This window comes from Phocoena sinus, chromosome 14 (assembly GCF_008692025.1).
Source record: "Phocoena sinus isolate mPhoSin1 chromosome 14, mPhoSin1.pri, whole genome shotgun sequence".
Lineage (NCBI taxonomy): Eukaryota > Metazoa > Chordata > Mammalia > Artiodactyla > Phocoenidae > Phocoena > Phocoena sinus.
In genome coordinates, this window is record NC_045776.1 from 82,102,615 (window position 1) to 82,119,703 (window position 17,089).

At 46.4% G+C, this 17,089-nt stretch overlaps 1 protein-coding gene across 2 annotated transcripts in view; it reads left to right on the forward strand.

The window, feature by feature from the left end:
* WDR66 (WD repeat domain 66) overlaps positions 1-17,089 on the forward strand; it is a 68,341-nt gene that overhangs the window by 38,922 nt on the left and 12,330 nt on the right. For both annotated transcript variants that reach the window (XM_032603013.1, XM_032603014.1), the window contains exons 16-19: positions 4,449-4,563; positions 5,178-5,341; positions 10,042-10,132; positions 10,343-10,486. In XM_032603013.1, the coding sequence (XP_032458904.1) occupies positions 4,449-4,563; positions 5,178-5,341; positions 10,042-10,132; positions 10,343-10,486 (514 nt within the window). The remainder of the gene's footprint in view (positions 1-4,448; positions 4,564-5,177; positions 5,342-10,041; positions 10,133-10,342; positions 10,487-17,089) is intronic.

Sequence of the window (17,089 nt, forward strand, 5' to 3'; positions counted from 1 at the left end):
CTGTACATTTATGCATACTTCCATTCATTTCAACATGATCACTACAATATGTCACTGTACAAAGATATTACGTAGTTATTGACTATATTCTCCACGCTGTACATTTCATACCTGTGACTCATTTACTTTGTAACTGAAAGTTTGTACCACTTAATCTCCCTCACCTATTTCTTTCCTCCCCCCATGCCTCCTCCCCTCAGGCAGCCACCGGTTTGTTCTCTGTATCTGTAATTCTGTTTCTATTTTGTTACATTTGTTCATTCGTTTTGTTTTTTAGTTTCCACATATAAGTGAAATCATACAGTATTTGTCTTTCTCTGTCTGACTTATTTCACTTAGCATAATACCCTCTAGGTCCATCCATGCTGTCACAAATGACAAGATTTTTATTCCATTGTGTATCTTCTTTATCCATTCATCTTTTGATGGACATGTAGGTTTCTTCCATATATTAGCTATTGTAAGTAAAGCTGCAATGAACATAGGGATGTGTATATCTTTTCGAATTAGTGCTTTCATTTAGAGCCATGAAGTTAGGAGTTTCTGCCGTTGAAGATCAATTGGAAATTAGTATAAAGCATCTTTCTTAAAAAAATAGTTTATTGAAGTGAAATTCACATAACATAAAACCAGCCATTTTAAAGTGAACAAATCACTGGCATTTAGTCCATTCACACTGTTGTGCTACTACCACCTCTATCTAGTTAAACATTCTCATAGTTCCAAAGTAAAAACACCTTTGCATAAAGCATCTTTTAAGTTGTAGGAACAATAAAGCCCTGTAACCACAACTTAATTGGGAAGGAATTGCCTTTTGATGATACATCCAAAATGATTAAAAAACGCATTTAAAAGCATTTGGAAGAACGTGAAGAGGCAGTTCACAGACAAAGACCAATAAAACCTATGAGCAGATGCTCACCAGTACATCAAAGATGCAAATGAAAACAAGACATCATTTTTCACAAATCAGATTAGCAAAGATAAAAATGATGGATAGCGCCCAGCGTTGGCAAGGGTGTAAGGGAGCCAACCGGCTGTTGGCGGACAGGGTTGGGAGGTGTGGGGACAGCAGTTTGTTACCCTCTATTAAATTATAGCCTCTCTTCTGACTTCTAGGAATGTAGCCCGCAGAAGTACTCGCACAGGATGCCAAGACATAAGTAAAAGGATGTCTTGTTTGAAAATATTTTTAAAAATGGAAACAATCCAAATGTCCATTAATAGGGAATTAGTTAAATGATGGCTCGTCAGTACACTGAAACATGATGCTGCTTTTAGAAAAGGAGAAAAAGAAAAAAGAGATGATAGCTCTCTGCATAGTAACACGGAAATATCTCCAAGGCACAATATGAGATACAGCAAATTGCCAAACATGCATGAATATATTTTCATCTAAAATTATAATTATATGGGCTAGACTATATATAAAAGAAATTCTCGAGTCGTATACACCAAACTATTACCCATGATTATCTTGGGATAAAGGGTGCAGCCATGTAGAGTTACGGGTAGATTTTCTACTTCATGTCTCAATACTTGAAAGTTTTCACAATGAATATGTAAAATGTTTTCAATCAGAAGAAAAAGATATTAATTTTATGAAATTGTTAGAAATTTTGACAGTACTAGGTAGCAGTTATATAGCTCCTACTATGTGCCAGGAACCGTTCTGAGTGCTTTATATATATTAACTTATTTAGTGCTCACTACAGTCTTATGGGGTAAATACTGTCATTATCCCTATTTTACCAGTGAGGGACCTGAGGCCCAGAGGGGTTGACTAGCTTGACTTTTTTTTCTTTTGCTTATTTATAATTTAAATTAAGGTATAGTTCATATACCATAACATTTACCATTTTCAGTGGCTTTTTACTATATTCACAAAGTTGTGTAACCATCATCGCTATTTAATTCAAGAACATTTTCATTACCCCCCAAAAGATACCCCAAACCCATTAGCAGTCGCTCCCCATTCACGTCCTTTCCCCACTGATCCCCCACTGCTCCACCCCTGGCAACACCAGTCTACTTTCTGTCTGTATGGATTTGTCTGTTCTGGACATTTCATGTAAATGGGATCATATAATATGTGACTTTTGGTGTCTTGTGTCTTAGCATCATGTTTTCAAGGTTCATCCATGGTGTAGCCTGTGTCAGTTCTTCATTCCTTTTAACGGCTGAATAGTACTCCATTGTATCCGCAGACCACATTTTGTCTATTCATCCATCAGTTGTCAGTTGGGTTGTCTCTACTTTTTGGCTATTATGAACATTTGTGTATCAGTTTCTGTGTAGACATCTGTTTCATTCCTCTTGGATGTAGACCTAGAGGTAGAATTGCTGGATCATATGATAACTATATTTAACCATTTGAGGAACCGCCAGACTGTCTTCCAAAGTAGCTGCACCACTTTACATTCCTGCCAGCAATATGTGAAGGTTCCAGTTTCTCCACAACTTGCCCCTAATTTTTAAGGGTCAGAGCTGGGATTCAAACCAGAGCCTGTGCTCTTAACCATCCTCTTCCCTGCCTCTACCCACTCAATGATATTGGAGGAAAGTCCTTAAACATTTCTACTCAAACGACTAGAAAAGGGTGACCTATAATTTGCCGATGCATTGTTTACCAGCTGGTCGTTTTAGTGTTTTTAACATTTCACCTAATCCTCTGTGCACGTAAACCTGATGCTGGGTCGTCCAGCCTGATACTCTCCTGCGTCCTGCAGCCCAGTGGTCACGGTCAAGTCCGCCTTCAGAGTTCACCTCTGCTCACCTCTTCGGTTTTACCTCCCTCCACCACCAGCCTTCTTTCTCCTTTACTGTTTCTGCAGTTTTCAAGCAATAGTCCACGTCCCATACCTTTGACCTCCTGTGCCCACTGCCTGTTTTTCCGTTACCTCCGTATTTTCTCTGCCTTTCCAATTCACCTTCCCAAACTCAGCTCAGATGTCTCCTCACAGATGTCCCATCACTCCTTCCTCAGTGCAGGCTCCGTGCCGGGAATTTGCCTGTCATCCCACTTCTCCCCTCATGGTGCTTCCATGTCTGTTGTTCCTGCAAGGCTGTGAGGTTAGCAACCAAATCTCACTCATTTCCGAGTCCCGACCTCCCGTCACGGTGCCTGGCACAGAGAGGTGCTCAAGAGAGACATACAAGGAGCATCTCCTGTTCCCACCAGACACGGGCTGGGTGCAGGGGACACGGGGAGAAAACACATCCAAACGATGAGGGGCTTAAAATATAATAAGATGAAATAGCTACCGTCCTTACCCTGGGGCAGACCCAAGTTTTGTGGGGTGTGAAGTGTATTTGGCTTTGTGGGTCCTCTTTTAAAATATATATATATATAATTAAGAATAAAAAGTGGGGACTTCCCTGGTGGCGCAGTGGTTAAGAATCCACCTGCCAATACAGGGGACAAGGGTTTGATCCCTGGTCCGGGAAGATCCCACATGCCATGGAGCAGTTAAGCCCGTGTGCCACAACTACTAAGCCTGCATTCTAGAGCCGCGAGCCACAACTACTGAGCCCGCAGGCCACAGCTACTGAAGCCCGCACGCCTAGAGCCTGTGCTCTGCAATAAGAGAAGCCACCGCAGTGAGAAGCCCACGCACCGCAGCGGAGTAGCCCCCGCTCGCGGCAACTAGAGAAAGACCGCGTGTGGCAGCAAAGACCCAACACAGCCAAAATAAATTAATTAATTAATTAATTAAAATAAGCTACAAGGATATACTGTAAAAAATACATATTAAAAAAAAAAAAGAATAAAAAATGGCTAGTGCCCCTCCCAGGCCTCAGGAGATATGTGTGCAAGGAAGGGGTCCTGATGCTCAAGTCTGGCCAGCTTCAGGGAAAATCCACCTCTGGGCTTGAGGTCCTGTCCGGGAGCCTCCCTTCAGATCAGATTCCTAATTAGCGTAAGAGTGTCTGAATTCAGAAGTCGGACTCCTGTGAGGGTGCGATTCATTACAGTTTGATGCGCAGATGGATTTTTGGGGATCCGCGCGTTGCCTGTAGACCTGCTGTCAGCTGTCTGGACACCAGGCTGAGGTCTTGGCCCTGCTGTGGGGATGGGGGTGTTTCCTCGCACCCTGCTGACTTTCCTCCCGTCCTTGCAGCGTTTTTCCCATCCCTCGTTCGCATGCACGTTCTCGAGGCATAATGTTCCCTTCACTCAGCTGTCAAGGAGGAAAGTCAGAGCCGCGGCTGTGAAGAGCATCCTTCACAAGCAGAGTTTCCCCAGAGCGTTTGCCGTTTGGAGCTGTTGCCCCTTATTTATGGCCGCTGTTAGCAGTTGAGGGAGAGGTTCTTACAATGAGCTTAGCTAAGCAGCAAGACAGGAAATTCAGAATTTAAAAAGTATAGGGCAACGTGAAAGGGAGTGAGTTATAAAACCTGCATTGGGATTTGTGGAATTTAGAAAGCGTTCCTTTTTTCTCTTGCAGAAAGACACTCCTCGGGCCAGTTTACGGATCTCCCATCGAGCAGATACAAATCCTCCCAGTGAAAACCCCTCTGGAACTTCAGAAGCGCTACATGGTGTTTATTAACAGGGACAAGGTACCAGCCCTTTGCTCTCTGCCCCGTAAGGTGACCGTGTACTTGGAGCCGGAGGCAGTCTCAGGTATTTCAAGACTCAAGAACGCCAGCTTTCACAGCCAAGCCCACGACTCCCATCCTGCTTCACAGTGAAAATGGCCATGAATGAGCAGGAATGACTCTCAGAAGAGTCACCTCATTTTCTCTGCTCCCAAAAGTACAAGACACATGGTCCACCAAGGGGTTCTTCTTTTCTGATTTCTTTACAAGGAAAAATCTTATAAAGACATACAAGTTGGTTACACTTAGTTGTATATTTGATGACTAATCTATATGGGAAGGCGCCAGAATTGTCCTGGAAAAGCCTGGACATGTGACCATGAAGATAGGAGGGAAGCTTCCTTTCTGTGTCCCTGGTGGAACCTGCGTCTCTTCTCCCAAGGGACCACCGTGCAGGGCACAGTGTGTGCTAAGCCCCAGTCATGGGAAATGCAGCTCTCACACACTGAGATGGCTGGTTCTAGATACACAGGTCCTTCCCTTAAACAGATCTGGAGGTTACAGGTGACCCTGCCAGGCCCGGCCTGGGGCCCGGTTATCTGAGTCTGAGTATCTAGTTACATCTTCCTTTCTAGGTTGGACTTCAGATCTTACCAGTTGATGGCAACCCACATAAGACATCTGCTCTTATATGCCACCCCAGCGGGGTGGCTGGGATGGACGTTTCCTATGATGGCCGCTACGCCTTCACAGCAGGAGGGCAGGACCGGTCGGTGGTGCAGTGGGAAATCAATTTAAGGTACGTGATGCGGCGAGAAGCTTGGCCCCATAAGAAGGGTGTCAAGTGGAGACCCCTTCTTTTCACTCAGGAACAGCAGACAGGTATTAAACCCCTACGACATGCCAGGCACTGTGCTAGGCCTGAGGGTACAAAGACAGCCAAGACTCAGGCATTGCCTTTGGGGTGCTCCCCGCGACACCCGCTCACATTAATGTGCAGACAAAAGGTTACTGTTCTGTCCCAGGGACCCATGGTATTTGCAGGTGAGGCCATGTGATTCCACCTTGTTCAGCCGGGCCCCATGAGTTACTTCTCACCCTGTCGCCACCTGCAAATTCACACCAGTTAGAGAGATCTAGCCTGAATCTCCAAAGAGTGTGTTACAGAAATAGTAAGAGTATCATTTGAAATGTGTATTTTCAGTCTACTCTTCTCACCCCCCTGCCCTGAGCTGAGAATCTCTGCCTAGGGCGAGGCTGGAGAATTGCATGGTTGAGCATCAGAGAGACACGGACTTTGAAGTCAAAGAGACAAGGGTTCAAATCTGAAGCCTACTCTCTGCTAGCTGTGGGCCTGAGGGCAGGTTTCTTAGCAGCTCTGATCTTTGGATTCCTTGTCTGTGAAATGGGGTACATGGGGGTAAAAATAGGGACTTTTACAGGATCCTTGTAAGGATCAGGTAGGCTGATATATGTAAAGCACACAGCACAGAGATAAGGACTCAGCAAATTAATCATTTCCTTTTGTCTCTTCTTCCTTATAAAGGCATTGGCTTATGAGCTCAGGATCTTTGTTACTAAAAAAGGGGGCAACCACTGTGGTGATCCTCTCATCTCCCCAAATTCAGCGAGCAGCCCCAGGGCAGAGCCAGTTCCTTGCCTGACCACCTTCTCCAAGCCCCTGCCTCTCAGCCAGGGTCCCATTGAGGAGCTGGGTAAAAGCAGCTCGGAGGCACCAAGCTCCCTAAAAGAACAAACCTGATTCATGGCTCCCAGTAAAAGCACACCCCTTACTGTCTGCCACGTGCACATCTTTCTTCTGTGCAGACATCGCCCCTTAACCTGAATAGGAGCAAGAACAGCCAGGTTAATCCGCTTTGGAACCGCGGGGGTTTCAGTTTGCATTTGCAGCTCTGACCTTCACCTCTGCCTTCACCTAAGAGGGCAGATCTTGGGAATTTAGAAGCTGGAGGTGAGCTCTCCCCTTGAAAAGAACCTCCTGATCACATCCCCAGAATGAGCTGCTTAATTCTTGGACACTAACCTGTTACCTGGACTGATGGGGCAAGCAACACCCTGGTGAGAGAACAGTCTTCCTTTTTTCGTTTTTGTCCTCTTCTCAATCATCTTGGGATCTGCACTAGTAGAGATTTAAAAAAAAAAAAAAGCACCCACTTTCCAGTAGCTTTCCTGTGCATGGCCAGAGTCCAGGCTTCTGAGAATTTCAATTTAATCTGTTTCAGGGACAAAAGATCATTATAAACTAATTAGCACTTCATTGCTGCTTCTGGTGTTTTAATATGTTCGGTGCTTCACTAATGGGAAGAAATATAAAAACCCTAAACAAGTAAACAAACAAAATTCCCTACCAGATCTACCGGTGGTGAGCCGTAGGGTGAAATGAAGATGATAAGTCCTCTCACGTTCACATTATTTTAACCAGTGCACTCCTAGGCCCCCAAACTATCGTTGCAGCATCTCAAACTTCCCCTGGGAGACCCCTTCCCTCATCTTTCCCCCTGTCTTGTCTGGCAGGCCACCCTCTTTCTCTCCTTGTCTGGCATCTGTTTTAAAGTCCCCCATTTTGTGCTCAACCTCATACCCCCCTGTAATCCTGCTGCCTTGCTCAGACAAGAGCAGAAAGACCTGGATTCAAATCCCACCTCCCCTACTACTTGCTGTATGACCTGAGGCAAGTCCCTTCCCTTCCCTGAGTCTCAGTTTCTCCGTCTGTTAAATGGGGATATTATCACCATGTTCAGAGCTGTTTTGAGGGTGGTGATTTCTACCATTGCTATTCCCCCCTCCTCTCCCCCTCCTCTCCCCCTCCTCTCCCCCTCCCTCCCCTCCCCCCCCCCCCTTTTTTTTTTTGCGGTATGCGGGCCTCTGACTGTTGTGGCCTCTCCCGTTGCGGAGCACAGGCTCCGGACGCGCAAGCTCAGCGGCCACGGCTCACGGGCCCAGCTGCTCCGCAGCACGTGGGATCTTCCGGGACCGGGGCATGAACCTGTGTCCCCTGCATCGGCAGGCGGACTCTCAACCACTGCGCCACCAGGGAAGCCCCCCCCCGCTTTTTTTGTTGTTGTTGTTGCTAACATGAAAGCCTTTGTTTTTAATTTGGTTGATACACATTTGACAAAATATTTTAGAATAAAATAATCCATGAACAGGCATAAGGTATTTACAGTAACAACTGTGAAAAACATAAAACTGATGTATTCTTAAACAGTAAAGTCTATTTATAAATTTTTTTGTCGTGAATCCGGAAGACTTTCAGTTCTGCTCATTACCCTGGTCTGAAGCCCCGACAGATGGTGTGTAAGGCCCAGGAGTAGGAGGTGCAACTCTAACACATTTGGCAAGTAAGGACCATCTGTTGGTTTGAGCTCACGGGGAAGTGAAGGGCCAGATCTTGGGGTTAGGTGCCCTTTCTCCTCCCCCTGCTTTCCCTCCTCCCCCTCCCCCTCCCCCCCTAGGGAGCGTTTACTGGGCTCTTGCTATGTGCTGGTTGCTGTGCTCACTGTTTCTTGGGCTTTAGCTCATTCCCCACAGCACTGAGTATATTTCTGGGCACACACACAGTAGGTTTTCAATAAATGTACCTCCATCTTGTGCCCCAATGACCTCTTTTTTTGTGGCAAGCATTAGAACCCAACTTAGGCAGAAAGGGGAAGTTACAAGCGGGTCCTGGGGTCTCGGGTCACCGCACTGCGGGGAGAGCAGGCCAGCCCACCCTCAGCGTTTGCTCTCAGCTCGCCTCTGCTGTTGCTGTCACTCTCTGCAGAGCTGAATTTCGTCACTCAGTGGGAACTTGGCCACTGACAGTCCCCAGATTTCACACCAGAGAGAGGGAGTCTCTTGCCCCAGCTCTGGTGGGACAAGCCCAGCCCTGTCCCTCTGGCTCTCAGGTCAGCTGAGCTGACAGTGGCCAGGAAGCAGGGGACATGGTGTAGTCCTGACTGCTGGAGGGCCGTTCCCAGAGAATCCAGAGCTCTGTGAGCCTGTCCCCTGGGGCCTTCCAGGTGGTGACAGGCTCCTCCATGTCACTTGGGCCTTTACCTGGCCCTGCTTCAGAATCAAATGGCCAATAGTGGCCTCACTGCCCTCAGAGCCTGTTGGGATTGGGCCTGGGCCTGGCCTGGAGGCCACAGAGCGGGAGCCCTCTCAGCTGGACACCTGCCTCGATGGGTAATATCAGAGTCAAGAGCCAGGTGAAGACTGAGCCCTACTGGAGACGGTCCTCAGGCCCGCCTGGACCCCAGGCCCACCTGGAGAGTACACCAGCTCCATGGACCTCACGCAGCCTGCTTGGGTGGGGCTCGTGCGGGGCTGTGACAAGAGGACCGAGGACTGTTCTGTGGCTGACTCTTGCAGGAGAGCTGTAGGTGCACCTCAACACCCAGTTCAACAGTAATCAGTCCTGAGCCAGGCCCTGGGCTTTCCATGTATTGTCTGATGTGTCCCCACAGCCATCCTGTGCCGTAGGCACTGTTGGTATTCCTGTTGTACAGATCTGGGAACTAGCTCAAGGGGTTCAGTGATCTGCCCAGGCAATGGAGTAATGTGCTGGGGCTGGGATTCGCATCAACCCCACACCTCAACAAAGATTCATCACAGGAGAAAAATAAAGGGCTTCACGTGGAATCCTCTCTGTGCACTCACTTTAATTCTCACAACAGTCCCCTGAGGCAGACCCTGTAATTATTTCCATTTTACAGAATAGGAAGCTGAGGCCCTGAGTGGCTAAGTCACTTGCTCATGGTCACACTGCTTGCAAGTGGCAGAGCCAGGGCTCACAGGCATGTCCCTTTGACTCCAGCTTCTGTATACATAACCACTTCCCCGCCATGGTCTGCACAAAGTCTGTCTTAATAACCCTACAAAGCGGCTAATGGTCTGATTAGCAAAAATCCAGTTAGTGGATTATTAAGATGATTTCATATTATTATTAGCATTTTGTATGAGGTAAAGTCAGCCTCATACAAAAAGTAGGTTTTCTTACCACTTAAAGGGCCTATTTTTGGAAAAATCTGACCCTGTGTTAGAGAGCAGAGGGCTATTTTTATCTGACTGGCGTGGGTCCCTTGCGGCCTCCAGAGTTTTTATGGAAGCAATTAGCGACCGCCACCCACCTGTGCCACGTCCCATTCTTCTGGCTCTGGTCACATGCAGATCTAAAGTTACCGGAGGGCCACTGGGGAGACTGTGGACTCACCACCCTCCCTCCCTCCCTCCCCCCAGAGATTGCAGACAAATTGCCAGGCGTCTGCCCTGTCATCCACGAGAGAATATCATCGTCATTAAGGCGGGTGCCACACTTGAAATTGAATTTTCCATTTGCAGCTTCATTTTGGAGGGAATTTACTTAACAAGTTTACAGAGACCCTAGCTGTATCCTCGCTGTAATACCCTCCGGAGGTCCACAGCTGGGCAGCCTTGCAGTGCGTTGTGTTCCTGACTGACTGCTGGCTAATAATGATGTTTCTCTCGTTGTTCTAGTGCCCTGGAGGCAGCAGTTTCTCTTGGGGGCGAAGACCTGACCCCATTCTATGGTCTGGTGTCTGGTGGCAGGGAAGGAAGATTCTACAGGGTAACTATCCTCAGAGTAAACACTTCCTGGTAACATCTAGTTAAGTCTGTAAAACAGATGTGCCCGGGGTTAGCCTTCTTGCTTTTTGCCAAAGCTGTTTTCCCTACTGAGCTTAAAATGTACTTTCTAGAAAATGTCCTTGAAGTCTAAATGGCTGCTTCAGACTTAAGCCAAAAATGCATGTTGTGTTTCCACTTCATTTCCACATAGGAGCTGGAAGACTATTTTTACTATTCTCAGCTCCGTAGTCAAGGTATTGATACAATGGAGACCAGAAAGGTGTCGGAACACATCTGCCTGTCGGAGCTTCCTTTTGTCATGAGAGCAATTGGCTTTTACCCATCAGAAGAGAAGGTAGGTAGAATGAAAACAAGAACAGCCGTGTGATGTGTTATTTATAAAAACGACCTCGGGGGGCTTCCCTGGTGGCGCAGTGGTTGAGAGTCCGCCTGCCGATGCAGGGGACACGGGTTCGTGCCCCGGTCTGGGAGGATCCCACATGCCGCGGAGCGGCTGGGCCCGTGAGCCATGGCCGCTGAGCCTGCGCGTCCGGAGCCTGTGCTCCGCAACGGGAGAGGCCACAACAGTGAGAGGCCCGCGTAACGAATAAAAAAAAAAACAAAAAAAAAAAACGACCTCGGGGAGCAATCATTATAGGTCAAAGTAAAAATTTAACACTATTCTTACATAAATGGATCAGAAAGGAGGTCCTGGGCATAGCAGATGCACTGCTTAGAAACAGACTTGCCATAAAGATATTCTTGTAAGGCGGATTCCTTACCGGAGTTTGATGTTGGTAAGAGCACGGGCTTTGGAATTAGACAGAAGGCCCCTAGCTGCATGAGGACCAGCCTCATCCAGTTCAAAGAGTTGATGCCCGCACAGCACTTGGCACAGAGTAGGCTACGTAGGAAGAGCTCAGTAAATGCTCGCTGTTGTGATCCTTTCCCTGTAGTTGCCATTCACCTGGCCTGTGTGAATGGGCTGCTCCTGCGAGGTGGGTGCTCATCCCGGGCTGCGGATGGAGCTCAGGAGATGCAGCTGCTCCTCAGAGCCTCGTAGCACACCCCAGCTGTAAGGGGCTCCCAACAGGGACCAGAGGAAATGGTCCTCGTGGAAACTGTGGCTTAAAATGCAACTGATTGGGTTCTCTTACTGGAAATGCTAACACATTCTCATCGTAGAAAGTTTGGAAAAGATACACAAGTGGAATGAAGAAAATAATTACCTATAATCCCAGTACACAGAGACAACAGTTATTGGTATCTTCCTGGATTGATTTATATATAATGTATATATATATATATATATATATATATACACACACACACACATAATTTTAAAAAAACTAATGGGGGACTTCCCTGGTGGCGCAGTGGTTGGGAGTCCGCCTGCCGATGCAGGGGACATGGGTTCGTGTCCCGGTCCGGGAGGATCCCACATGCCGCGGTAGCGGCTGGGCCCGTGAGCCATGGCCGCTGAGCCTGCGCGTCCGGAGCCTGTGCTCCACAATGGGAGAGGCCACGGCAGTGAGAGGCCCGCATATCGCAAAAAAAAAAAAAAAAAAAAAAAAAAAAAAAAAAACTAATGGGTACCATATTGAATATATATTTTTATCCTATATTTTCACTTGATATTATGTAATACGCATTTCCCATTTCATTAACAATTCTCTGAAAACTTGATTTATAAAGGGTATAGCTTAATTTTAAAATTTTGTCTGATTTAGAAAATAGACCTGTAAAGAAGAAAATAGAAATGACTCAGAGGTGATCATTATTAACATTGTGGTGGACTTCCTTCTATTGTTTTATGTTTAGATGTAGATAAACAAAGAATTGTCATTATATGGGGTATATAGGTATATATGTCAACATTTTGCAGAGTACGTTTTTATGTATATGTATACGTGTATAGCAACATTCTCAGTAACTGTTGTTTTGTGAGCATGTGGTGAAAATTCCTCGATAATATGCTTTTTACCCCCGGCTTTATTAAGATATAATTGACATATAACGTTGTATGCATTTAAGATATTCAGTATAGTGATTTTATATACGTATAGATTAAAAAATTATTACCACGGTGTGGTTAGTTAACACATCCATCCCCTTGCATAGTTACAATTTTTTGTGTGTGATGAGAACTTGAAAAATCTACTCTGTTTGCAACTTGCAAATATACTGTACTGTATTGTTAACTAGAGCCCCCATGCTGTACCTTACATCCCCAGGATATGTGTATCTTATAATTGGGAGTTTGTACCCTTTGACCACTTTTCACCCATTTCTCCCACTCCCCACCCCCTGCCCCTGGCAACCACCAATCTGTTTCTTTGAGTTTGTTTGTTTTTTTTTTTTTTTTTTGCGGTACGCGGGCCTCTCACTGCTGTGGCCTCTCCCGTTGCGGAGCACAGGCTCCAGACGCACAGGCTCAGCGGCCATGGCTCACGGGCCCAGCTGCTCCGCGGCATGTGGGATCTTCCCGGACCGGGGCACGAACCCGTGTCCCCTGCATCGGCAGGCGGACTCTCAACCACTGTGCCACCAGGGAAGCCCTCTTGTTTTCTTGATAAAAGCCATTCTGACAGGTGTGAGGTGATAGCTCATTGTGGTTTTGATTTGCATTTCCCTTATGGTTAGTGATGTGAGCACCTTTTCATGTACTTATTGATCATTTGAATATCTTCTTTAGAAAAATGTCTATTCAGGTCTTCTGCCCATTTTTTAAGTGGGTTATTTGGCTTTTCGCTATTAGTTGTGAGTCCCTTATGTATTTTAGATATCAACCCCTTATCAGATATGTGGTTTGCAAATATTTCCTCCCATTCTGTAGGTTGCTTTTTCATTTTGTCGATCGTTTCTTTTGCTGTTTAGAAGCTTTTTTTTTTTTTTTTTTTTTGCGGTACGCAGGCCTCTCACTGCTGCGGCCTCTCCCGTTGCGGAGCACAGACCCCGGATGCACAGGCTCAGCGGCCATGGCCCACGGGCCCAGCCGCTCCACGGCATGTGGGATCCTCCCGGACCGGGGCACGACCCTGCGTCCCCTGCATCGGCAGGCGGACTCTCAACCACTGCGCCACCAGGGAAGCCCTGTGCAGAAGCTTTTTGGTTTGCTGTAGACAACATGCTTTCGAAAGGCTGTATACTCAGTTGATCCATTCCCCAGTTGACAGACACATAGGTTGTCTGAAGTATTTTGGCTGTCAGAGACATGGCTGTGATGCACATCTCTGTGTATGGTTTTTGCATACTTCTCTCATTATTTTCCTGGGTCAGAGTCCTAGAAATAGAATTACTGGGTCAGAGAATATGAACTTTAAGGCCCATTGCCAAATAGTTTTCCAGAAATGTAGCATTTTGCAGCTCACCATCAAACATACATAACTCCTGAAACCCAGCTAAGACTCAATGTTCACATTAGGTGTCCGAGCACATTTTAGTGATGTGAGCTGTGGTCCCAGTCATTTCCCTTGGCTTCAGTGGCCTACCCAGAATCACCTTTTTCTGGGTGCTCCAAGTATGACTGGAAGGTGACTTTTATTCTCCAAGTAGCATCTGGAGAAATGAGTTTTCAGAGCCCATAAACCCAGCTGAGTCTTGAATGAGTACCTTAAAAACATCAGGGGGACTTCCCTGGTGGCGCAGTGGTTAAGAAGCCACCTGCCAGTGCAGGGAACACGGGTTCGAGCCCTGGTCCGGGAAGATCCCACATGCCACAGAGCAACTAAGCCCGTGCACCACAACTACTGAGCCTGTGCTCTACAGCCCACAAGCCAAAACTGCTGAGCCCCTGTACCACAACTACTGAAGGCCACACGCTCTAGAGCCCGTGCTCTGCAACAAGAGAAGCCACAGCAAAGAGAAGCCCGCGTACCACAACAAAGAGTAACCCCTGCTCGCTGCAACTAGAGAAAGCCTGCGTGCAGCAGCAAAGACGCAACGCAGCCAAAAAAAAAAAAGTCAGGGATTCTTTAAGCTCCTCAAAAGGTCTTTTGACCAGTGTTCATTTTGTAAAAGTATATGGTCAGAAACAGAAGCAACTACCCGTAAAGTTTGTGCAACCCACATAAAAGTGTTCCCTAGAGCTGTGTTTCTAAAGCATGTTCCTTAGAACATTGTTTCCCAAACTGGCAACCTGCAACAGAATTACCTGGAGCATTTATTTAAAAATCAGATTCCTGGGCCCCATCCCAGATCTAGCCAATCAGAATCTCAGTGTATGGGACCTGGGAGTCTGCATTTTACACTTTGCCCCTTACCTGGTAGTCCAGCCGGGAAGAGGCCCTCCTCCACAGTGCCGCACAGACTCAGTTGCTACCTGCAGTGTCTAAGGATCATATTCATATGAAACTCACCAAAATGCCATCATGGGGGCTTCCCTGGTGGCGCAGTGGTTGAGAGTCTGCCTGCCGATGTAGGGGACACGGGTTCATGCCCTGGTCCGGGAAGATCCCACGTGCCATGGAGCGGCTGGGCCCGTGAGCCGTGGCCGCTGAGCCTGCGCGTCCGGAGCCTGTGCTCCGCAACAGGAGAGGCCACAACGGTGAGAGGCCCGCGTACCGCAAAAAAAAAAAAAAAAAAAAAAAAAAAAATGCCATCATGAGCCATATGTCTCACATTTCCTGTAAGCACTCAGGAGCCTCTCTCTGATGGCTGCAGATCCAAGCCTTCCTACTAGGGAAGCAGCACAGGGTAGCGGCTGGGAGCACAGGCTCCTGGGTCAGGTGGCTCTGGGTTTGACTCCTGACTATAACCACTCGCCAGCTGTGAGACTTGGTCAAGTTTCTGAACCTCTCTAAGCCTCAGTTTCCTCATCTGTAGAATGGGGCTAATAGTAGTACCCAGCCCCTGGAATTATTGTGACGATTAAATGAGTATCTGTTTAGTACAGTACAGGGCACATGTTAAATGTTTGAAAAAACGCCATCCAGTATTATTACCTCCACCATCCATCCTATCCTCGTCTCTGGATGTGTGATTATAAAAGGCCTTTAGATGAATGTCTCTCTGACCCTGTGGATCTTTGTTTACAATACCCTCTCTAAAATCAGTTTTTTATTTTCTTGATTTGTCTGGTAAAGAGACTTTATGTAAATGGCCGAAAGTCATCAAACTGATGGCAGCCTTCTCACTCAGGATTCTTGATTTTAAACCCTGGGCGCGTGTAAATGTGTCCTCTGCAGTCCTGCTTTGTCGATAAGGGAATTCTGGGTGTTTATCCTTTGTGACTGTCACCCACCTGCCACACGAATCGCTGAAGGAGGAGGGTGGCACAGAGTGGCTGTGTTTTTTCTGCTTCCTCAAGAAGTGTAATTACCAAGGGCTCACTCCGTTGTCCTATCATTGGCCAAAAATAATAAAGCTTAACAACCTATCGAAATCTTGCTGATGAGTAAAAAGTACCCAGAGGGACTTCCCTGGTGGTCCAGTGGTTAGGTCTCGCTGCTTTCACTGCCAAGGGCCCCGGTTCAATCCCTGGTTGGGGAACTAAGATCCCACAAGCCACGCAGCGTGGCAAAAAAAAAAGTACCCAGAAAAAAAGGTTAGTCTGCAACAAATGTTATAAAGTGACATGGAATATTATTTTACCCACATTAAAATGGTCATTGCAAGGTTGTCACTGACTGTTGTGTCACTGACTGTTGTGTCTCCCCCCACATCAGCTGCTAAAAAGGGGTTTCAGTGCCCCACTCAGTGTCTTCATAAGTCCCCTGGAGTCCAGGGTTTTTAATCCACTTAAAAAATAAATTTACTCTTTGGAGATGTTTTCTGAAGGCCCCCGATCCAGATGTGGCCACATCTGAGTGCAAACACTGTTTGCTGATGAATTAGTTTATATCTGAAGCTCCGAGGGGAGAGCTTTTTGATCTCTAGTTTCCATCAGATTTATAGCGATTTTAATAAAAATGTTTTCGGGGCTTTGAAACTTTTAAACCCAGGCTTCGTCATGGTTAATGAAACATTTCCTCTTAAGATGCAGCTGTTCCCCCTCCCCCGAGAAGTGGCATGAAGAAGTATGTGCCGCTGATAAGAGTATTTTCACACTTGGTTACTTGAAAGACTTAGAAACACAGACTCAAGCCAGCCCCCCAAGGCTCTACATTATTTATATTTTTTCTTACGTCATTTTAACTGCCTTGGGGATTTGAATCTAGTCAGTCTGGTAGATTGAAGCCAAATTATACAAGAATATAACCCTCCCCAAAGAATCCCTAACCATTCCCATCTTCTGCAGAACACAGCCAAAGAGGTGAGGTGGGCTGCTCTTACAAATCTTCATTTTTTTTAAAAAGAAAGATCTGCAATGTTTATGATGTTATAAACCCTAAGTTTGGGTTCCTAAGTTAGGGCTCTTCACAGTTTTATAGCTGATTTCACATATGAGAAAGTGTCGTCTTCCATCTCTACAGATATATTTTCCCCCCCGGGACTTTGGAATATCGTGTTGGGGCCTGTGCGTCACGTGTGTCCCCTGGTCACTTGTGGCTATGTTTCTATTTAGCTTGCAGAGCGTTATAGATTCTTGATAGGTTTTTGCGATGAATTAACAGCAGTTCGACCACTTAGTTCTATAAATTGAGGCCAATCCTGGCAGAGAGGTGTGTGCCCAGCAAGAGCTCACATCGTGGAGGCTCAGCAGATCTTGGTCGGACGAGTACACACATGAACGATATGCTCACCAGTCATGTTTGACTGCAAAAACAATAAGGAAGACAGAATCCCTGACATTATTGTTTGATCTCAGAGTAACGAATAGTAGCCCTAACTATTCGGTATACTCAGCAGCTTTAGCCTCGTTTAGGAGGGTTTGGAGAGGAAATAATCACTTAACTTTTTAAATGTGCTTACCTTTGGACCCAACAATTCTGCTTGTAGGAGTATATCCCGCAGGAAAACTCAGGCAAGTGTAACAGTGATGTACTGCGGGATAGTTTGTAATAGTGAAAAATTAAAA